At 36.2% G+C, this 24,824-nt stretch overlaps 1 protein-coding gene across 1 annotated transcript in view; it reads right to left on the bottom strand.

The window, feature by feature from the left end:
• Positions 1-8,654: 8,654 nt before the first annotated feature.
• The window catches only part of LOC105216933 (uncharacterized), a 122,435-nt gene continuing 106,265 nt past the window's right edge, over positions 8,655-24,824 (bottom strand). Inside the window, exons 5-9 of the mRNA XM_011191694.3 lie at positions 20,338-20,410; positions 17,545-18,116; positions 16,832-16,963; positions 14,946-15,071; positions 8,655-11,119 (exon numbers count right to left, since the gene is read on the bottom strand). Coding sequence (XP_011189996.2) covers positions 10,220-11,119; positions 14,946-15,071; positions 16,832-16,963; positions 17,545-18,116; positions 20,338-20,410 — 1,803 coding nt within the window. The 3' untranslated portion in view covers positions 8,655-10,219. The remainder of the gene's footprint in view (positions 11,120-14,945; positions 15,072-16,831; positions 16,964-17,544; positions 18,117-20,337; positions 20,411-24,824) is intronic.

Here is a 24,824-nt window from a genome sequence, read left to right as displayed (position 1 = left end):
CATCAATGAGGGATATCGCAATATACCTCGGGAAAATAATGAATTCAAGGTGGTCGAATTCGAACTATGCTTTTTCCGAGACCCAGATACCGAATATGAGAACCTCAGTGCTCACGCCAGACTTAATACCGAAAAAAGCGGCCAATCTGTAAGTTATCTTTCTGGGGTTATCTCTTTCTGAAATAAATGTGGTCTCGGGCTAGAACTGGTTGAAATCGGGTTTAACCCCTCATATACCTAATATTTTGATTTTCGACCATCCGTTTGATTTTTAAGCGTTTCTATCGCTTAAAATGTGGTCTAAAACTGCAAAAAAGCACACCCATTATAAAAATGTCGTGTTATTTCAACTCCATTCTGTGTTGTTATTGTGCACTTTTCAATTATTTTTAAATCATTCAAGCGAAGTTTTTTTCTTTTTTTTCTCTCACCACCATTGTCGTTGACATTTTATCGCCGTAAATACTTACTGAAGCCGCTAATGATGGTAAACGCTGGAGGCGTTTGTCGCACATCATTCACTGTGCACCGTTTATCGCTTGCCACAGCTGCCATTGAAGCACATAAATATGTTGGCGGCAAATATATATTTATGTGTGTGGCAGCCAATTGTGGTGCAACGGGGCGTATGATGAACATTTCAACGCTGCTATACATACATCAGCAAAAGAAAAATGCGCTTGTGTGTACTATGCTTACACAAATATGCAGTTGCTTTAATGTTTTTTGTAAAAATTCCGAAAAAATCAAATAAAACTCAGCGGTGCATACATTTATTATTCTTTATTCCATTTAATTATATATGCATTTTTTCATTCAGATATACTTACTTACATATGTCTATATGTATATGTATATGTTATGTATATAGGTACTTAGTGCTAATGTGACTCACAATCATTTATTTAAATACACATTTTTTACACTAATTGTTTTTTGTGCTAGTCGCTCTTACATATTTAACTTAATTCAATATTTATTTTTGTTTTTCTCTTTATTTATTATTCTATTTTAATTACCTTTACTTATATATAATTAATATTTTCTTATTTCTTTTGTCTAGTACGTAATTAGTTAATTATTAAAACGTGATTTACTAACTTTTTAGTTGTGTTTACTGCTGTTTTTTTTATTTTTATATTTTTTTCTCATGTTTAATATAAAAAGGTTTACATCCACAAAAACTCTCTTTTATTTACTTGCAAGTACATATATACTTTAATATATATATACACATATATATAGGGGTTTACATGCTAATTTTACTGCTTGCAAGTAAGTTTTGCCTTTTTATAAAAATTATCTATTATTATGTATTTCCACTTTGACATTTAATATTTCTTTACACTTTCCATGAATTTAGTTTTTATAATTGCATAAATCTGTTGTTTAATTTTAATTTCAAATACTTTACCTTTTCATACTATTAGTACAGTAATTGCGTCATGATTTTTCCTAATAAACAAATTGGTGAGCTTTTAAAATTTTTTTGTATAACATATACTAATTGTATTAACAAAGAAATTATCATAATTGCATATTAATAATAATAATATTAATAATTTCGGAAATTAGTCGAAATAGTTACCGCACTGTCATTTAAGTTTTTACGCTCATAATTGGCTATTAATATTAATAATTAGTAATTCTCTAATTAAAGTGAGTTGTAAATGTTAGTGTTCCAATTATTGAGGCTTAAGATGTCGACTTACTTATTGATAAAAAAATTATAATATATTCATAAATATTAGATTATTTTTTCACCGAGTACTTTTGACATTTTGAAGAAAAAACTGAAATTTAAACTCATTAAAATTTATAATGAGCTGGTATTTTGCGTATTTTATATACAACTCCATGGCAAATTACCAAGGAACGAAATGTTTATTTTATTATCGAGAAAAACAATTTTTACAAATATATAATCTAAGGTAAGAATGCTTTACGCCCTGTTAAAGAAAACCAGTTTCAGAAAAGAAAAGCCTAGATGCTTTTAACATTTTAGCTTACGCTTAACATCGGACCTATTTTAATATGAAAAAAATTAAAAGTCAATGAAAAAGTATTATCGTGAAAGGAAGCTATTTAAAGAAGTGCCATTTCGGCACAGTTGCACCTCCATAAATCGAATTTCTATAATTCGAAGTTGTACTTAAATCGATATGGCAATAGAAGTCAAATTTCATACAAATTACTTTCCATAAGCCGAAGTCTCTCTAACTCGAAGTTTGTTTTGTGGATTATGGTGATTCGGGTTAGGGAAGTTCATCTGTATTATTTATGATATCTTTGCCACTTATTTCTTTTAATCTATTTTAAATACTGTTGGTTATTTCAAAAATGTTCCGAAAAAGATTAGAATTATAACATAAAATAGTTTGATATGAGAATAAATTAAGGAAATATAATACAGTGTGGGGGATTTTGTGTAACAGAGAGTAAAACAGAAAGTGTTGTAGAAAATTATTTGAAAAGTAGTCCAAGCCTTACGTTAGATATATTTTGAAGCTACCATCAATCTAAAAAATCTGAACGCAATATATAAAAAAATATTCCCTGGGAAATTTGTTAGGAATGACTATGTTAGTTGTCAGAGTTCGGTTTAAATATACACTGCTAGTCATAGGATATAAAGGGTGATTTTTTAAGAGCTTGATAACTTTTAAAAAAAAAAAAACGCATAAAATTTACTTTAAAATTTTAAATTAAATTTAAAAAATTAAATTAATAAAAATTTAACATTTACTTTTTGAAGATAATTTCATTTAAATGTTGACCGCGGCTGCGTCTTAGGTGGTCCATTCGGAAAGTCCAATTTTGGGCAACTTTTTCGAGCATTTCGGCCGGAATAGCCCGAATTTCTTCGGAAATGTTGTCTTCCAAAGCTGGAATAGTTGCTGGCTTATTTCTGTAGACTTTAGACTTGACGTAGCCCCACAAAAAATAGTCTAAAGGCGTTAAATCGCATGATCTTGGTGGCCAACTTACGGGTCCATTTCTTGAGATGAATTGTTCTCCGAAGTTTTCCCTCAAAATGGCCATAGAATCGCGAGCTGTGTGGCATGTAGCGCCATCTTGTTGAAACCACATGTCAACCAAGTTCAGTTCTTCCATTTTTGGCAACAAAAAGTTTGTTAGCATCGAACGATAGCGATCGCCATTCACCGTAACGTTGCGTCCAACAGCATCTTTGAAAAAATACGGTCCAATGATTCCACCAGCGTACAAACCACACCAAACAGTGCATTTTTCGGGATGCATGGGCAGTTCTTGAACGGCTTCTGGTTGCTCTTCACCCCAAATGCGGCAATTTTGCTTATTTACGTAGCCATTCAACCAGAAATGAGCCTCATCGCTGAACAAAATTTGTCGATAAAAAATTTCGAACCGAACACTGATTTTGGTAATAAAATTCAATGATTTGCAAGCGTTGCTCGTTAGTAAGTCTATTCATGATGAAATGTCAAAGCATACTGAGCATCTTTCTCTTTGACACCATGTCTGAAATCCCACGTGATCTGTCAAATACTAATGCATGAAAATCCTAACCTCAAAAAAATCACCCGTTACGTATTAATGTTTCCTTCTATAACCTGTTCTATGTACTACCACGAATGTTAATGTCGACTAAAACTTTTCTCTTAAGTAAGTTCGAATCATGTTTGTTAAAAAACTGCTCGTAGATTTCTAATTTGTGAATTCGAAGACCTTATAGCCTTTTCACACAGCCAAATTAATTGAACAATGAATATTTTGATTTTGAAATCAGTTTTTGCCCTTCACAATGCCGGCTACTCGATAACCGATCGGTTATAAATTTTTGTTTTTGCTTTTCATAAGAAGTTGTTAAGTTTCATCAGCTGATTGCTATTTCTAGCAGCGACATCTATCGTCGTGTAGCGTGAACAACAACTCGCAGACAAAGAACGTATATACATAAAATTACTGATACAGTCTTTGTCGCAAAGTTGCATTTCATTTTCAATTCGATTGAAATTCAATTAGAAATTAAGGATGATTTTTATTTTGTATTTTGTAATTGAATTTAATCAGCGGTTTAATCGAGCAGTGTCCTGTTAATTGATCAATTAGCACCTTTGTGAAAAGGCTATTAGAAACTTGGATGTATCCACGTAGGCTTTCAGTTGCTTATTGAAATACATGCACTTCAAGTTTTATATAGATATATATTTTTAAAATATCCTGAGGAATATGAAAAAATTTTAAAGGGCGTAAAACAGTTCGATCGGATCATAAAATTATTAGATTAATTATTCTTAGAAATGTTTACAATTCAACTAAGTCAACATTTAAGATGAGGGAATTAGCCGTAGTAAATGCAAACCCGTCAACCGTTCCGCGTACAATCAGTAATGCACTCTGAATGTCATACGCAAAGAAACACTGGTTCAATTTGCGCAAGAGTACATGCGTTAAAGTGTTACTGATGAAAAACGTTTTAATTTAGATGGACTCGATGGGTCAATATTATTTCATGATTTACACAGAGAAAAAGTGTGTTCAAGCCGACATCACAAGTGGGTAAAGGTACGGGATGCCATTATGCCTTTTAGAGTAATTGATATTATTTTTATTGATCAGAAAATGATCGGTAAGCGCTTAAAAAATAGTAAGAGTCAGTTTTTCTATTTAGAAAATATTTCTTCAGACCTATGCTTTGGATTTTTAAAAAATACATAAAAAAAAAATACTCTGCTTCATTGCGCTCGCCTTCGAGTTATAAACGTTAATATTCTGACATGGCCACCATATTCTCCGAATCTTAACGTAATTAAGAACTTTTGGGGCTGCCTTACATGGAAAGTTTATAAAGAAGGAAAACAATACGAAAATAAAGAAACAATAATTACAACAATTAGAGTGGCTTGCGAGATTTCGCTAAATTAAATAGACTCCATCTATAATTCAGTGACGGACCGGATGTATGCAGACATTGCAAACAATGGAAGCCGTACACATCACTGAAAATATTTGTCATTATATCCTAAAAAGTCTGATATTTAAATTCACTAAAAATAAAAGTTAAAAATAAGCTGTTTTCTTCCAAAAATTAATGATTTTAAGTGCGTCTATTCTAGGAACCAAAACAAGGTGGTCTTATTTTAAGCTGCACTAAGAAAATGTTCGAATACACCCATTTTGTTAAAAATTTAAATATTTTGAATATTATCCATGAACTATCATTCAATAGCCAAGGCTTTTGCATATCAACTTTAATTTAATTGTATTCAAAATATTGACGTGGAGTATGTTTTGGAATAGAATACTCACTTAAAATGTATTTCGAAACTGAAAAGTGTTTTTCAAGAAACCGTTTGGAATATATAGATATAGTAAGATAAGGTTGGAAAAAATTTTAGAATGGTTTTTAAGTTTTTTGAAAGTGTCCAGATGTAGAGAATTGAGGTTTTGTGCTAGTACCTAATAACCTGAAAATTAATTTACTCAACAAAAACTATTTAGTAAACAAAATGAAATGTCAAATCTTGTTAGTGTACTCGTAGGTTATTATTATGCCTCCTATTTTTAGTTTCTCTTATATATTTTTATATTATATTATTTTTTTTTGTATTTTTTAATTCACATTTTTAGTTTTCACTCCATCAAACACGCGACCATTTGTTAAACAAGCGAAATAATTTCATGATTGAATGCGGCCGAATGCAGACATTAACCTATGATTAGGTAATGCGCTGCCGTAATTCGGCCTCTTGAGACTTACAATTACATATAGAGAAACTCACACTGCTCGTTATGTACACTCATTGCATTTCGCAGTTTTCTCTTCGTTGGGTTCTTTGCTGATTTCTTTCACATTTCATTATTTAACTTTGTATTCTTTATTTGACATTTTTTGTTTTATTTTATTTTTTTCTATTTTAGTAAGCCGCATGCTTTTTCATTTCTTATAATCTTAACTAAATCTCATTTTGCCTTATGCTATTTGGGTTTATTTATTTACTTCTCTCGGCGTTTTTTTTTTTGATCTGCGAACATATTTTTTTTCGGATCCGCTAATTAAGTGGGTTACCTGACCTTTATACGCGTCATTTATTTGATGCTATTTGAAGTTTTTTTTTTAGAATTTCTTTGCTTTTCATTTGATTTGATGAGATTAAATAATGTAAATGAAATTACCGTTATTTGACTAATTACAATAAAATGTCGATTGCGTGTGCGCTTGGTTGATTTTCATTTCATCCAAATTTTTATTGTGTTTTTCTCTCGGGTTTTTTTGTTCACCAGGCCTCTTTCAAGTTGTACATTTGAGCCCAAAAACTCTTGACTTTCTTTAATTTAATTTTTTTACTTGGGTCAAAAGGTTGTAATGGCGCGGCTTGGAGGTCTAATAAAAGCATTAACTTAAAAGGCTTTTAGCCTTATTAGCTACAATTCAATTGTTGTTTATAGTGGCGTTTTTGGTGAAGAGAAGAGGGAATAGTACTTAAAAAAAAAAAAAAAAAACAATTCAATAACAACAATAATAATAACAATTCGGTATTCTCTTCATAGATACCTCTCACTTCTGCTATTTAAAAATATCAATTTGTTTTTACTGTTTTACGTTAATTTTTTTTTTTTAATTAAGTCACTAGACTTTTGCCCCTACCAAGTCGCTTTCAATTTCATGTCTTCTTTCAGGAGTTCAATGATAGCTGCTCCACCGCTATGCTCCTCCTATTGCCCTTTGAACACATTTTCTCACTCAGAAACGCCAACGCTTGTGACCCCAACACTCAAGTTGCTTAGTTATTCCGCTAATGAGAAGAAGACAATATAAACGCTTTTTATGACGCTTTTCTTCATCTTGTTGTTGCTAATAAAGCTAACACAGTGCTTAAGCACTTCCGCCTTTCATTATTATCATTTTTCGCTTTAACTTGAAACACCTGAAAATCTGCGTAGCTTTTGTGTTGGCTTTTCCGCGAATTGTCAACCTGAATTTAACTTCAATGAATTTCCCATTTTTATCATTTGTTTCAACAAGTTCATTCTTTCAACAAGCTCGCGTTTTTTGCTTCCACTTAAATTTTCCATTCCTCCTCAATTTTTTATCGCCCGCTTTCCACTCTGCCTAATTGCATGTTAATTTAAAGGCGCCATTATGCAAATGCCGGTACTTTTCCGCCCTAATGTCTTGATTCTTCAACAGCTCAATTGTGTACTCTAAATGCGTGTGCGTATTCTTCAGTTGATTCTTCCCTATTAGTTGTCATGCTTATTGAGCTGTACTATTTGTTCTTCAAATGAAATTAAGTTAATTGCTGATTTAAGCTAAGTCAATTCTAAGTCATTCAAGTTCTAAATATATGATGATGAAATGCTTAAAGCGCTCTTACAACTTGATTACCATAATTTAATCAGTACTTATAAGATTTTTTATTTGTCAAACAAATGTAAGTACATTGGATTGTCTTGTCGAACTGATTAGAAGACTAGTAGAAGCTTACTCATACACATTTTCGAAAAAATAAAAGAGCTTCTTACAGATTCAATTCCCGAAATGTATTGAGTAACAAGTACATATTTTGTTCTTACATATACCGATTTCTTATTGGTCTACAACTTTGCTTCGACCGTAAAAACGGTTACAAAAATGTTATTCAAAATATTGGCCGTCGCTAGTTACTACTTTTGACCATTCTTTCTGACAGCATGCGTATTCCGTGCAAATGTCGAGAATTCGGATCAAAAAGTGACATTTTCAGTGGAGAATAAGTTTGGGATGCAAACAGATCTCTATAAATATTTTGTTGGGTTAATGTTGACACACATGTCCAAGATCGATATAAAACGATTTAATCGATTTAATCGACCAATGCTTGACCTTAGAGACATCTATTGGAAAACGGCTGAAGCAAAGTTGTAGATCAAGAGTTCAAATCAAATACTAACATCATAATCCAATTTTCGGGAACTCTAACATAAGGTTTGCGGAATCAAACTCTATTGTGGATAACCGAATAACCATTAATCCATATGATACAAAATATAGTTAAGTAATAGAACTGACTGGAAATGAGTTTTGTTCTGGGAACTCTAAATGTTTCCAACGAAATCTGAAATTGACGGATTTTTGAGGTTCAAAGTGATGAACTCTAGAAAGATATTTTGATTTAAGTATGATTTTTCTTGAAGTCCGGTTTGTAACTACCCAATTTAACAGAAAACTGTCGATACAGTGAGTTTTTCGATCCTTTACGAAAAGAATTTTAATTTGTTCCAAGTTAAATTTTTTCTTTGGCTTGGTTTCTAAAGTTGTCCGAAATTTATGGAAATTTTTGTAACTGTCGATACAATGAGGTTCCTTGATATCTTCGTAAAGATTTTGAATTTGTTCCAGCATTTTTTGGATGGGAGATACAACATATAAACAGATGGATAAACATGATATATATAAACGGATTTTCTAACCTCGAAAGATCCTTAGATGAATGTGATAAGTATTGGTAGTTAGGAAAGGTGGAGTGGGAAATAATTTAGACCCCTCAACTCGGCCATTACAACTATTTTCATTTGAAATCTTCACATCTTAGCACAATACTTCTTAAAAATAATTTGAATATCTAATTTATTTGCTTATTTCCGTCTAACTCTTAATAATATTATTCACAAATTATTACTAGCTATAAAACACTTATTTTTAATAATTTTTCCTGAATTTCTAAAAACTGTTAACATTCACATTTTCACAAAGATTTGAGTCACATTGGGTAAATAAAAACTCGCTGCTGTGATTACAAATAGTTATATATTCAAAGAGTGGTATGAATGTGATGAAGATGACGCTGCTGTTAGTAGCAAGCCGAAACCGATTTGTTGACAAGGAATTGTGGTTAAAATATGACGAAAATGTATATTTGATTTTTATTATTGGAAGCTTTTGATAGAATTTTAAAAAGTTCGTCTTATTTGGAATATTTATGATATTCTTTTTGAAAATTGAACTCTAAATCAACACAGCAGCAAGCATCACATAACCTACTCGAGTTATATACTATCATCTACACAGATCTACTACAAGTACTAGACATAAAATTCAACTACGTGGTAAAATAATTACTACTGCATTTCTTTACATACTTTTAGGGGTATATTTATTATTACGCATTTTCTTAGTTTAGACCTATTTAATTTAGCAATAATCTTATAAAATTTGGTTAGTCAGTGATTAAGTTAAATGAGAATTGTCTAATAGAAGCAATCAAATTGTGTAACAAGAAGTCAAGTCATATCATCATTATCAGTTCACGTAACTAGGTGTAGCATACCTTTAGGTGCTATACAATATTAACTTAGTAATGTATGCTACAAAAAGTGTTGATTGAATACCCGATTCTGTGCTAAATTATTGGACGTGACTTCAGATTAAAATATATTTTGCCGAAATATATCTACATCATCTCCACTTTAATCAAATGCAAATTAATGTGGATCTGATGTTACCATTATTGAGGCAATAATTAATTTCAAATACAATAATTTTTACAGATTTTGGGCTTATCTTTACACAACTGTCAGGCGCTTTACAATTAATGAGCATTAGTGTATGAGAGCATTAAATCAGCAAAGCGATGGTAACGCTTGCCTGGCGCTGTAAGTACCAGCATGCCGTTAAGTTACATAAAGTAGGTATTATCACACGACTTATAGTGCTTATACATATATATACACAGGACACATGACGCAGGACACATCATACACTTAGAGACTGAAGATATATGTAGAATTTGCGAAAATTTCCTTAGCAGTATTGGCGGCGCCACACTACTAACTATAGTATACTACAAACATACATACACAGATTGCTGTCACCATGGCCACTCGCCACGATAGAGCCGCGCGCTTAGTTTGCTTAGGCCAACCATTTTACGCAGTAGTCCGCTGCATAGCTGGCGCAAAATGTCATTTCGTTCGTACTTCATTTTTGGCTTACTGCATTTCCGGCGCTGCTGCCGTTTGCCTTGTCGCCTTGTCACGCTTTGTCATGTGCCTACTTCCGGTACTCCGCCATCGGCATAGCGACTAATACGGACATGCTGCGCGCAGGCGGACTATGACAAGCGACACGAGTTGTGGTTAAAGTGTTGCTGCGAGGGCCACCAGCGCCAGCACCTGGCATCGTCCCGGCACAGATGACGCCACGCGCACAAATGCGCGCCATTTGATTGTTGGCTAATATAACATTCTCCGCGTACTAAATATCCGGTATACTGCGTCCGGTCGCCGACGCCACTGCAGCGCTGCCGGCTAACATTTTGACATCGTCCGCAGCGCTGACGTTGGTGCCGCCGCCCAGCGCCGTTGATTTATTTTTGGCACAGTTGGCATCGTGATAGATATGTTCGCACAGTTTTGGCTCTGAGCTGGAGAATTTACTGAGCTCATAGGCATTGAGAGCGCCACCGCCGCCGCCACTTGCATCGTGCAGTGCGGCGGCATGACGTTCCTGCTCGGCCAACGCCAAGTTAAGATTCAGTTCACTGTGTTTGCTAAACGATGTTGTCATTGTTGTGGCGTGCGGTGGCGGTGGGAATGTTTGCTGCTGCATTGGCTGATGGTGTGGGTAGTAGTGGTGCGGGGCCGCATTCGGAAAGCTTTTCGTTAGCGCATGCAGGCTACCCGAGCTTACGGTGCGCTCTAGTATTTCACCCCAGTACTTCTCGGAGAGTCCTTCGATGTCAGGGCGCACGCTGGTGAAACTCATACCACCGCCGCCACCGCCATGGTGACTGTGCCCATGGTGGCCGTGACTGCTGTTACTACAGCCACCGCCGCCGCCACCGCTGTTGGCATTCTTGCGCGCCTGTTGCGATGCGCTGCGGCTGAGACTGTTTGTGCGTGCTCGCGCGCAAATGCCGAGCACTGAGCCACCGCGTATGCCACTGCCGCCACCTCGACTGCTGCCGCCTCCACCACTCGAGCTATTGCCACCTTCGCTGCCGTTGTTATCGCCAGCAGCATCGGCGCCGCTGCCACCCTTCGGTGGTCGTCCGGTAGGCGGTTCCGGCGGCAGTGGCAGCGTTGTGATTTCAAAATCAGAATTGATGTGACAACAGGGTGATTTGTGTTCGGGCGTGTCCTCGGTGGGAAAGCACTGCAACGATAGCAAAGTGAAAATGATAAGCAGCGTGAAAAAGGAGTGAAAATTTATTTGCAAGGAAATATATACGTGTGTGAAAGGGTGTGGGTATGAATGTAACCGAGAATGTAATATTCGAATACTACTAGCTATAGTAATTTTAATTTAAATTTAATGGTGCATACAATAAGTGTTAAGTTTTCAACGCCATTTGGTATATATTTGATTTCACCTTCAAGGATGAGTTCAGAGCTAACTTGCCACACACTCTGTTCGATAAGTATAACATGTAATATTGAAACATATTTGAGGGCCGTGTAGTTTAGAAAATTTCTTTACTTAACCTAAAAAGTATAATTGGATTGGATAAGATGTTCAAGTGCTCGATAACCATGATAATTGTAACAGACGATTATGATCAACGCAGCCAGAATTTTTATGAGTTTCAGGACAGTTATCTCGATTGTATTGCTCAACATTAGGTTTTTACATTGTAACAACAACATTTCGTTTATAAATCAAAACCTGGTCAAAACTCATCGATGACTTTAAAGAGATGGTTGATCTGCCTCGGTATCGAGGGTTTCTAGTAATCATTTCGAATTTTTATTTAACTATTCCATATTTTTCAGGGAATTATGCGATTTAATTTATATGTTTTATTTTTGTAACGGTGAAAGTATCGTTTATTTCAGCCCCTAATTTAACCGAAACCTTATTGTCAAATTGACCAGATACCTGAAACTAGCCCAGATTCAAGTTCCTGGATTAATATTAGCAGCTAATCTACTATCTATCTTCCGAGAATATTTCTTTTGGACGGGTCTCAGCTTTAAGGCTACCACAAAGAACGTTTTGTTTGTATAAAATGCGTTTTAAACCTATTGAGTATATTAGGGATTTCTTCAATGAAAAAATTAAAAAAAAATAGATCCATAAGGGCCTAAACAATTAGACACCTATGTCAGTTGAAACTCGAAGACAATTCTTTTCGAAATTGGAAAGGTTAACTGAAATTTCAAGTGGTCTAGCATTATTAGCAGATGACCTTTGTTAGACGTTTGGTCGAGCTTCATTGGCATTTCATTGGGGTGGTTTTTTAAGTGCTGGCTTCCAAACCCTACGCACAACCGCAGAAGCGGACTTCGCCTTCTCACTTTAGCTCGCCTTCAAACGGATGTCTGTTGGCTATGAAGAGGATCATCGGAAAGAACAACCGCGCTGGAGGTGAATGAGGACAAGACGAAATATCTCCTGTCATCAAGCAAACAGTCGGCGCGGCGCATTCGCGTCTTGGCTCACACGTCACTGTTGACAGTCATAATTTTGAAGTAGTAGATAGTTTCGTTTACTTGGGAACCAGCATCAACAACACGAACAATGTCAGCCTCGTAATCCAGCGCAGAATCATTCTTGCCAACAGGTGCTACTTTCGACTGAGTAGGCAATTGAAAAGTTAAGTCCTCTCTCGACAAACCAAAATCAAATTCTACAAGTCGCTCATTATTCCCGTCCTGATGTATGGCGCTGAAGCGTGGACGATGAGACTACTCTTGGGGTTTTCGAGAGAAAGGTTTTGTGCAAGATTTATGGTCCTCTAACATTGGCACCGGCGAATACCACAGATTATGAAACGAAGAGCTGTACGATTTATACGACGACATAGACATAGTTCAGCGGCTGCACTGACTAGGTCGTGTTGTACGGATGGATGAAAACACTTCAAGTGTTCGATGCAGTACACGCTGGAGGAAGCCGCGGAAGAGGACGACCTCCACTCCGATGGAAGGACCAAGTGGAAAGGGACCTGGCTTCACTTGTTGTTTCCAGTTGGCGCCAAAAAGCAAAAAGGAGGAACGAGTGGCGCGCTCTGCTGGATTCGGCTGTAATTGCTTAACGCGGTTCCATAGTGTGACGGTTTCTGTCGGAAAACGTCTGATCCACCTTTTAACCCACCGTTACAACAACAAGTAAACAATTTTTATTAAAAGCCAATATTAACTTTTTCAAGCGTTACTTATAGTAGAGACTTAAAGACTTGGGAACGATTGAATGAAAAATTATGAAGCTTTTGTTGGGGGAGCTCCCTGGCAGACTTTGCTGTTAATTAAGAGAATATTTTAGTATAAATTTACTCGATTAACTGAATTCGTTGGGCCAGTTCGAGTACTATAAGACATATAGCTCTCTAGATTCATCGCTGCTGTAAGCTTGAAGTTTCCACAACCACCAACGAAGCTGCTGGAGTCTCTCTAGTAGTTAGAATTACTAAAAGTAAACTGAAAGTGAAATTACGTGGTGCAAATAATACTTTGCAACCTACTATAAACAGCTTCGAAGCCTTTACAAACGCTATCAAAATAATTATTAAGACGGCATGCAAAATAAGATTAATTTCCGCAGCGACCATTGTGGATGGACGTTGAAAAGGTGAGCTTTCTTCACTTTGTGTATGTTATTGTACGGTTGATTGTATTTACATTGGCGCGGTCAATGGCATCACGACTAGTGACTTAATTAAGCCACGTTAAAAGTAAATAAATAACCCAAATTGATTTCAACAATGCAATCAATGGCGTCTATAGCTTAGTGAAAGTGTGTGGAAGTAGGCAGTAAAACAAAAAATAGTCGATGAATGCGACTGTGGCGAAAATTTATTGCTTTCTGCAGTCATTAAATAAACAATAAAGGCTTTGACTTTGTCACTTACACAATACGGGGGCGGGCCAACTTGCGCTCATTTCACTTGCGTATTATTTACGCAGCCACCGGACGCAAGCACACACACTCGCACTCTTGTGCACGCATAAATATATTTATATGTACAGTTACTCAGTGTGGCATAAATTAAATGCCATTTGATTTGAGTTCATTGATTACAGTGAAATGCTTTGATTTATTGTCGTTGTGAGTGCAAAATAAATATATGCATAAATTTGTAGCCTATCCGCAGGAGCACATTTTTGTATTAATTGCTTACAATAACTTTTGTTATTATTTAATGCGTTATTTTTTAGTACATATTTATTTAACAATAATACAATAAAAATACTATTGTTTTCATTTTTTATTTCATTTGTTGCAATGTTCCTTTGAAAAAGTGGGAAGAAATTCCAAAATTTTTTGCATTCACTTACTTTCATTACTATTTATATTATTATTTTTATTTATATACATATGTATTATTTATAACTGAGTTTATTGCCATATTACACACAACAACAACATCGAGCAAAATTTATTATTTGCAAAACCATGCTGTCAATTGGCCAATTGTTGAGCAACACAAATTATTGAGCAACACAAATTACCTACAAATTTTGTTATTCACATACGCTGTCGCATGCAGCCGTGCAATTGCACGCAATTCAATGGATTTATTTAATATTAATTAGCATTACTTTTTCCTTATCTCTGCATTTCATGTGATAGCCTTTGACATTTAATTGATGAATGATTACCGTTGCGATTTGCAACATTTAACCGCATTTATCGAATTATTGCGGGCGTAGTTGAAATGCTGTGCGTGAAGGTATTGAAACAATAGTAAATATTTTAATTACAAAAAAAAATTAAATTAAATAAATGTTATGTGTAATTGTATTTTTTCTGTATGAAAAACACTAATTTGAAAAAAAAAAAATTGATATCAGAAAAACTGTAAAAGTGTTTCTACCATTAACCCTTAATTTATTTTATTATAATTTTTTGTCTAAATAAATTACACATTTAAAGCTTAATTCTCACTGGTTTAAACTAAATTGCTTAATTAAGTTTGTGTACATACCTGTGTCAGTATAAAATATAACACATATATTTCTTATCAACTTTTTCTACTTACCCTATTTGGCATCAAGTGTTTACTCAGCCGTCGAAAATCCGAATTAAGAAGCCAATACATGAAAGGATTCCACAAACTGTTGCTTAAGGCAATCCAAGTTACCACAAAATCCAGAAAAGGCGGCAACTGTGTGTGTGTGAGTGGGAGGAGCAGAAAAATAAACAAGAAAATTCCGTTGAAGTAAAGATTTCATGAGACGAAAATAAAAATAAATTTGTAACCAAAACAGAAAACAAAAGAAAAATAGAATGTAAGCGCGTCCAAAAATACATATTGAGTGGAAGTTTTTAAACTAATCTCACGTTAGACGAAAGTGAATTGTAGGGTAAGTAAGTATTTAAGTGAAAGGAGCGTGAGTGAAAATGAGTAATTTTGAAAGCGTATTAAGTGGTCATGGTAGCATTCAATGTTTTTGTTTTTTTTTTTTTTTTGGAAAAAGGTAGTTTTAGTTATTTGTTAGTGAAATTAATCATTCATCTTGATTTCCTCCTTTATTTGCTTCAAACTCAGAGAACTTGAAAGCTCATGACTACATAAAGGTTATTCATCGAAAATGTTCGAATCTGTTCCGAGAATTATTGGAATTCGCTTGAATAGCTTTCATTATTAGTGCGTGAGCTTTTTATGTGAAAGCTTCAGAATTCATGTCAATATAAATGTTGACGTTCAAAAGTTTAGAAACATATTTGTGAACTTTCATTCAATAAGTGAAGATAGTTATTGAATTTAAGCTTTCAAAGCTTTGCCCATGAGAATGCGTTCTGAGTACCATCACATTAGAGATATTATGTTTGTTCATATACTTGACGATTTATAAAGCGTATAACGGTTCAGTATACAAAAAGATCGATCGGAAACCAATTTCGTGATCTGAGTTGAGAACGACCCCTTTGGTTTTGGGTTTGATAATCGTTTATTTCAGAACGGATCAACATGTCTTAATTAAAAGAGATTTTTCAGTTCTATATATAAATCCAAACCATCCATTTTTGAGCAGACGTCTTGAGTTAGAAGTAGTCACCGTTGAATATGTAGGTCATTTGGAGAGATATTTTGAGCTTTTTAAAATTAATTAAACAATTTATCAGAAGATTTTTACAATGGCTTGTTATAGCGTTTTTAGACAGCCAATTTAATTGATCAATTAAAATTTTGATACCCCCCTTTTGAGAAACCCCCTTTTTGCCTTTTATACTGCCGGCTACTCGATAACCGATCAGCTGTTATACATTTTTGTTTTTGCTTTTCATAAGAAGCTGGTAAGTTTCATCAGCTGATTAATATTTTTAGCAGCGACATCTAGCTTTTTTATCAAAAAATTCAGCCAATTACAAAGAAAGAACGTATATCTTACGTCTTTGTCACAGAGTTGCATTTGATTTTTAAGTCGATAAAAATTCAATGAAAAATAAATGTAGATTTTATTCTGTATGGTAAATCGATATTAATAAGCGTTTTAATCGATCAGAGGCCGGTTAATTGATCCATTAGCTCCTGTCTAAAAACGCTATAACTCTATTCATGTAGTGACGACTTTAATTTTTATTTTAGGAAATTTACTAATTGGCGTGGAGTTGGTGTTTCGCAGTACTTCTACAAATATCTAAGGACTCTTGAGAATTGGAAATATCAAATATAGAAGGGTTTTCTTAAGGAAGGTCCCCTGGTTTAGGTGGATAAAGGGTGACTGCAGTTTCTATAGGGAATTAAGCTTAAATAAATATAGTCCTTCTCAAGTAAAAGTAGGTTTCTTGGTCGAACGGTCGAACAAATATGTACATATTCGCATTAGCTCGACTAGTCTCCTTGTCGCCCGTAAATTTTAGAGGTTAGAAATGCGTGAAAAATGTAAAATTTAAAAATCAATCCACTTAAATTCAACTTACCTTGGAGCCCGTGCAGGCAGTGACAATCTCCTGTATCGTCCACGGTGTGATCATAACAATGAAACCCAACGAAATGGCAGCCATAGAACGTGAGGTATTGCCGGCAGAGTGTTTTTCCTGGATGGGCACAATCTAGAATGAGAGAGCGAAGAGTGGCAGAAAATTAGTGAGTAGTGGGAGAATTGCAGAGTGAGCAAAGCAAGCGCAGTAAATTCGCTGGTCGGTTGCGACCAAAGCAGGTGATTAGACAGTATTAAGTGGAATGCTTGCTGCAGCCACGTGGGTGGCTGTGCATAGTTTTGGCTTTTCAATTAGCAAGTGAAAATGTTTGCTAACGAACTGGATCAGGCTGCTCGTCCTTCACCCAATTCCAGGCACAAGCTCATGCACGCCCAACTACCTTGGAGAGGGGTAGCCACAATTTATGTAGCACACGCGTGAGCGCCGAATTCAACGAGTGCATGCTAAAGCGCCACCAAGTAGACTATCACAACAGCTATCGACGAGCCCAACAAACGCATACAAATGCGGAATGAATCAACAGAACTTCATTTAACCACTGCGTTGTACGGCTTTTCGCTTTGAACGCTCGTTTTAATTGCGGTCAGACAACCAACTAGCGAGCGAACTACCCCCTAATGAAACTCGGCTATTAACTAACAATTCAACACCACAATTCGTCTAACCCGTTCAACAGCGGCGTTTGCACTTACCTTCTTTGTCACATTATTCGTTGGACCACCACCACCACCACCTGCGCCAGCACCAGCGCCTCCACCCGCACCGCTACCACCATTACCACCGCTCATCACAGAAGCTGTAGCACCGCCACCACCACCGCCTCCGCCTCCATAATGCATGCCACCAGCAACACCACCACCCATGCCACCCATTCCAGTCATACCACTCATGCCGCCCATGCCCAAACCCATGCTCATTGCCATGCTGAGGTTCATGACGGGAGTATTCGGTAGCGTTGTAGTGCCCGGCGGCAATCCATGATGACCCATACCCCCACCAGGCATGCCATGTTGCATATGGTGGCCGTGCAACGCTTGCTGGTACATATGCGGCGGATGTCCGAGATGCGGATGATGGACCGCAGCTGTTAGTGGCATGGTTGGATCATTCAAACGGAAGCGGCTCAAATGGAAACTCGAACCGTAACAGTACATTAGCACCATGGTGGTGGGGAAGTAGAGAGCGCAGGTGGAGAGTATACGATATGATGGCTTACTGTAGAATGGCTCACAGGCCATGAGACCGGTGTTGTTAAAGTAATAGCCTGGAAAGAAAGAGTACAAATTAATCAGGCATTCTATGGAAATGGCGTTGTATGGCTTAAGCTTTGCTTGTACAAAGTGAAAAGCGTATACGATAATTTAGAGCGCATTAACGAGGGGCTAACAATGTGATGTAGAGATAAATGGGTATTTTGACGGTGTATAAAGAATCCTTTTGACCAATAGAGAAGATCTGCTTTTAAGTTCGAAGATTAATTCTGACATGAAAATTGTATAAGTTGTTAATTTGCAGGCAGGATTGAACAGCTCTAGAATTGTCGCTTACAATGTAAGGAACTGAAATATGTATTCGATCATTGGAATTTGAAATACTCAATATTTGGTTTCTACTCTATCTACGTCTATGTTCTGTGTCTCTCGCAACAAAGTTGCTAAAGAGAGTATAATAGTTTTGTTCACATAACGGTTGGTTGAAAGTCTTTTATATATATCAAAAAGATTAGGGTGACGACTAAAGTTCAAATCCGGATGTCTGTCTATCCGTCTGTACGTACGTGCAGGCTGTAACTTGAGTAAAACTTGAAATATCTTGATGAAAGTTGGCACACTTATTTCTTGGCACCATAAGAAGGTTAAGTCCGAAGATGGGGACCACTGCCACGCCCACAAAATGACAATAACCGAAAACATTTATACAGTCCAAAAATGGAGGAAATCGGCTTATAACCACGCCCACCTCCCATATAAAGGTTGTGTTGAAAACTACTAAAAATGCTTTAATTCAGTAAGGAAAATCACCAGAAATCTTACATTTCATTATAAAGATGGTACAGAAGAGCTGCACTCAAATTGATATATAAAATTAAAATGGGCGTGGTTCCGCTCACTTATGGGTCAAAACCATATCTCCGAAACTACTCGACCAATTTCAATGAAATTCGGTTCATAATATCTTCCTTGATTGCCAATGATATGTTGTGAAAATAGTCCAAATTGGTTCACAACCACGCCTACTTCCCATATACCATATCTTTAAAGTCGATCTGAATCATGTACTTTACAATATATAAAGTAAGCACATCAAGTGAAGATATCGGAATAGAACTTTGCCAAAATACTGCATTTAAAGTGTGGCATCGCCCTTTTAAAAATCGTCGAAATCGGTACATAAGTTTTCAAGACTCTATATATCGAATATGAGGACCTCAGTGCTTCTGACAAATTTTTTACCGAAAATATAATTAAGTCTCTCAGATATTTTGAAGAAATTCAGAGGTAATATGTTTCTTCTAATAATATGTCTTCGTGCCAATAATTAGTGAAATCGGGTCATAACTTCTCCTAGCTCCCATACACCTAATATTAGGGTTTCCAACTTTCGATGGACCTTATACCATATATATGACGAATATGTGCGTCAAATTGTGTGTTAATTTAATAAAATTAAATAAATAAATTGCGAGAGTATAAAATGTTCGGTGACACCCGAACTTAGCCCTTCCTTACTTGTTAAAGATAATTTTGTCACTAAATTAGAAGCTAATGAGCCATTAGACTAATGGAGAAAGAGAAATTCCATCGGACTGCTGATTATCGTCAGGAATATGAAGGTGCTAGCTCAAGATATGTATCTGGGTTTTATACAGGACACGGTACAGGAAATTTTGTGATTAAATGTTTAGGGTCTTAATAACATAAATTGTAATTGCGTTGCGAAAACTCAGAACCTCCTTTTTATTATTATTTTTCAGTTTGGACCCACAAGATATAAAACTGTTTATCGTTCGACTCTGTTCCGGTGCGTTGAAACGAGAAGATTATTGGAACTGTTGAGGACATAATATTTGGACAGAAAATAATACAGTGAACAGATTAATAGGAGTATAAGCTCTATATTTCCTCCTCTCTTAGTCCATTAATCAGCTATTTGGACAATGTAAAGGTATATGTTCAGTAGGTAAACGAATATATTTCAGTTTGTGTTTCAGAACACAGTGAATTTACTAGAAATGATGATGGTTCCTATTTGTCAGAAGGACTTTTCCAATCACCGAAATTGTTTGGATATATCGGTGAATGACTGAGTAGACTCGATAGTTTATATTCTAATCCTAAAGACGACCGAAGTTACTGATGATAGGTGAGAAATCTTGAATCTAAGAGAAGTTTTCTATTTAAATCGTTTTCAGTTAATTGCCCAAGTCATTATGCCACAAAAAATAAGAGCACTTAAATAAAAATTTTCCTTGAATTATGACTTACCTTTTGGCAGCACTAGAAAACCAAACACCGTCAAACTGATGATCCATGTTAAGCTCAGCACGGCAACACAGCCCTGTCGTAGCGCAGCGTAAGGTAGAAATAGAGAAAGATAAGAAGAAAGAGCGTGAAATATTAGTAAAAAAATTGGCAGAGAACAATAGAAGCGACAAAGACTTAATCCTCACTTCTTGCATACAAACAGATATTTTATGACAATTTTTCGTTATGCACTTGGACACAGACATACATATACATACATTTAAATATATATACATACTTTTCCAGCGCACTGTATTTACTTTGCAGTAGCTTTACAAAATGGCAATTATACACAAGCGTATTTAAATTGAGTGCCTGTGGCAGCACTGAACACATACATACAAACATTTGGCAACTGCTCGCCTTGATTGTTTAGCTATCAGTGTAGCTTCGTCTTCTACGCTTTTTGTTGCCAAACCCAAATTTTCTTTTGTTTATTTGCCAGCATTTATAGATTTCACAGGTTTCTGCAACTGAATGCGTATATTTGTTTGTATGTATGTATGTTTGTAGCTTTTGTGGCGTGTTAGCTATGTAATTGTGTTGTGTGCATAATTTAAATGACATTCTTTGTTGCTGTTGTTGTTGTTACTGCTCTGCTCCGCACACCTTTATCGCTGTTATTCACCTGCATAAATCATTCGGGATTTGTGTGGTTCAAGATTAATGGAAAATGAAGAGATTGGATGTTTGCAGATTTATGCGTGTATATATGATGGTGAATATTTAGGTGAATGGTACATTTAGAAAGCTGCAAAATGTAATATTAATTTTTTTGGTAAAGATTTTAAAGTTGATTTTGCGCTTGGAATGAATTTAGGTCAAATTTTGGCAATAATTGTGAGAATGCTTGATGCGATCAACAGAAACTCAAGTTCTGCTTAGGGAGTGCAAGTTTGTTACGAATATCAAATGCCTTGACAAGTGTCTTTTTCTTTAAATATTATACTGGGTTTGTTGAGCAATATTGAAGTCATCGACTTGAGAATATTTGATTTTTGCAATATACAAAAGAAGACGCGGTTTAAACGAGCATCCTCTTGACCACCAACTATATATATATATATATTTGGCGTAGGAACCGTAATCCACCAGAGCGCGCCACTCATTCCTCCTGTTTGCTTTTTGGCGCCAACTGGAAACACCAAGTGAAGCCAGGTCACTTTGCACTTGGTCTTTCCACCGGAGTGGAGGTCGTCCTCTTCCGCGGCTTCCTCCAGCGGGTACTGCATCGAATACTTTCAGAGCTGGAGTGTTTTCTTCCATCCGTACAACATGACCTAGCCAGCGTAGCCGCTGTCTTTTTGTTTGCTGAACTATGTCAATGTCGTCGTATAAATCGTACAGCTCATCGTTCCAACGTCTGCGGTATTCGCCGTTGCCAATGTTTAGAGGACCATAAATCTTGCGCAAAACCTTTCTCTCGAAAACCCCAAGAGTCATCTCATCGGATGTTGTCATCGTCCACGCTTCAGCGCCATACATCAGGACGGGAATAATGAGCGACTTATAGAGTTTGATTTTGGTTCGTCGAGAGAGGACTTTACTGTTCAATTGCCTACTCAGTCCAAAGTAGCACCTGTTGGCAAGAGTGATTCTGCGTTGGATTTCAAGGCTGACATTGTTGGTGTTGTTAATGCTGGTTCCCAGATAAACGAAATTATCTACAACTTCAAAGTTATGACTGTCAACAGCGACGTGGGAGCCGAGACGCGAATGCGCTGACTGTTTGTTTGATGACAGGAGATATTTCGTCTTGTCCTCATTCACCACCAGACCCATACGCTTCGCTTTTTTATCTAGTCTGGAAAACACAGAATAAACGGCACGGTTGTTGCTTCCGATGATATCAATATCATCGGCATACGCCGGGAGCTGTACACTATTGTAGAAGATTGTACCCTCTCTATTTAGCTCTGCAGCTCGTATTATTCTTTCCAGCAATAGATTGAAGAAGTCGCACGATAGTGAGTCACCCTGTCTGAAGCCTCTTTTGGTATCGAACGGCTCGGAGAGGTCCTTCCCGATCCTGACGGAGCTTTTGGTATTGCTCAACGTCAGCTTACATAGCCGTATTAGTTTTGCAGGGATACCAAATTCAGACATCGTGGCATAAAGGCAGCTCCTTTTCGTGCTATCGAAGGCAGCTTTAAAATCGATAAAAAGATGGTGAGTATCGATTCTTCTCTCTCGGGTCTTTTCCAAAATTTGGCGCATGGTGAATATCTGGTCTGTTGTTGATTTTCCAGGTCTAAAGCCACACTGATAAGGTCCAATCAGTTTGTTGATGGTGGGCTTTAGTCTTTCACACAATACGCTCGACAAAACCTTATATGCGATATTGAGGAGACTTATACCACGGTAGTTGGCGCAGATTGTGGGGTCTCTCTTTTTATGGATTGGGCAGAGCACACTAAGATTCCAATCGTCAGGCATGCTTTCTTCCGACCATATTCTACAAAGAAGCTGATGCATGCACCTTATCAGTTCTTCGCCGCCGTATTTGAATAGCTCGGCCGGTAGTCCATCGGCCCCCGCCGCTTTGTTGTTCTTCAAGCGGGTTATTGCTATTCGAATTTCTTCATGGTCGGTAATGGAACATCTATTCCATCGTCATCGATTGGGGAATCGGGTTCGCCATCTCCTGGAGTTGTACTTTCACTGCCATTGAGTAAATCGGAGAATTAATATTGCTTGTGAGCTCTGTTCTAGTTCTAAAGAACTTAAATGAGAAAGCAGCAAAAAATTTAAGCAGTTGAATTTAACATAAGAGAGTGTGGATATCTCATTAGAGTGGTATAAATGTTCGTTTCTCTCTCTGTTACGCTATGATAGTCTATTTATTTATACCAGTTGCTTGTTCGATTCGCCGTTCTCCTAGGTTGTACGAATCAATGATAACCTAAATGCACCATTGAGTCGGAGAGACCAATGCATTAGCTCTTCTCATTATTATTGGGAATATGCAGACTTTTTAAATAATAATTAAAAATTTAATATTCGTTTTACTTTCGTGGTATTATAGAGTAACTTCTTTAAGGATTTGTGTGTTAATACTTTAATTCTTAACGACTATAATTTTGGTATTAATCAGTCCATTGACCGGTATATCTTTCTTCAACGCGTTTCCATAATCATCAGATTCATTTGTATTGGACATTTCACTCTTGTAGGGGTTTTCATACCTATCAACACCTTGCTTATATCGCTAAATATCGTAAAAAAAAGTAAGAAAGGGCTAAGTTAGGGTGTAACCGAACATTTTATCATACTCTCTCAAGTTATTTTTTTATAGTTATTAAAAGCATAAAGGAGGTAGGCGTGGTTATAATCAGACTGTATAAGGAAATGCTGAAAGAAAATGACTATTGATATAGCTTTAGTATGTAACGAGATATGTACAAAAATCTTAGTCGAGGGTGGGACCATGCCCACTCACCCAATAAAATTACATCCAAATCTGCCAGGTCAGGTTTCGTCATTTTATGTCAATTTCCGATTTCGCCCATTTGAAACATCAACCTTCTTATGGTGCCAAGAAATATGTGTGCCAACTTTAATTAAGATATCTTAATTTTTAATCAAGTTATCGCTTGAACGGACAGACTTCCGGACTTCAACTACATGTTGCGAGAGTATAAAAATCATTAGATCTGTTAAAAACAAAAAGACAGAAATTTGCAGAGCGCCATCTGGCTAGTGGATCAATGAACATGCAATGGGCTCAGGCTCTCATTTAAAGCTATACCAAAATTTCAGAATTTGAAAGTCGTTGTTACATAACTGCTTTCCCATCAGGTTCTTGAAGTTACTCAATGAAGCTATAAATTTGGGAATGTTGTGGAACTATACATCTATTTCTTTCGAAATTCTGATAATTTGCATTTGACCTTCCAACAGAATATTCCATATTCAATTCAATCTTACTAATCTCATAGACTACTGCTTTAGAAAAGTGAAAACATTTCAATTGCAACTATATGTCATTCATTATAAATTCACAGTATTAATCTCCATAAAGCATCAACTGTACATTCATCTCATCTATCTTCTCTTCTATCTACACTATGCTTTGCTGCAATCGAATTGATAGTTGCACATACATACATATATGCCTTTACGTTATGCTTTTACAAGTGACTATTTAGTCAGCATCATTTTATCTTTCATGTATTGCTTCAAATCCCTGTCACTTGCATAATATACATATATGTATGGCTTCTCTTATTATATTCACTAAACGAAGCCATTCAATAACTCTATGTCTCTCTTATATTGAACTAATTGGATCAATAGTAAAATGCTGAAACCAAATTCGAAACTAAAGCAACAGCAGCAACATCAATAACACTTTTTTTTCACTTATTGCTATGGAACTTTTCAATTAGTTACAAAATGTCCGAGAAGCCTGATATGCATTGCCAGTGGCGGATAATTCTCATATTGGC

This window comes from Zeugodacus cucurbitae, chromosome 6 (assembly GCF_028554725.1).
Source record: "Zeugodacus cucurbitae isolate PBARC_wt_2022May chromosome 6, idZeuCucr1.2, whole genome shotgun sequence".
Taxonomy (NCBI): domain Eukaryota; kingdom Metazoa; phylum Arthropoda; class Insecta; order Diptera; family Tephritidae; genus Zeugodacus; species Zeugodacus cucurbitae.
The sequence above is the reverse complement of the archived record's forward strand: the minus strand, read 5'-3'. Positions and strand labels throughout refer to the sequence as shown.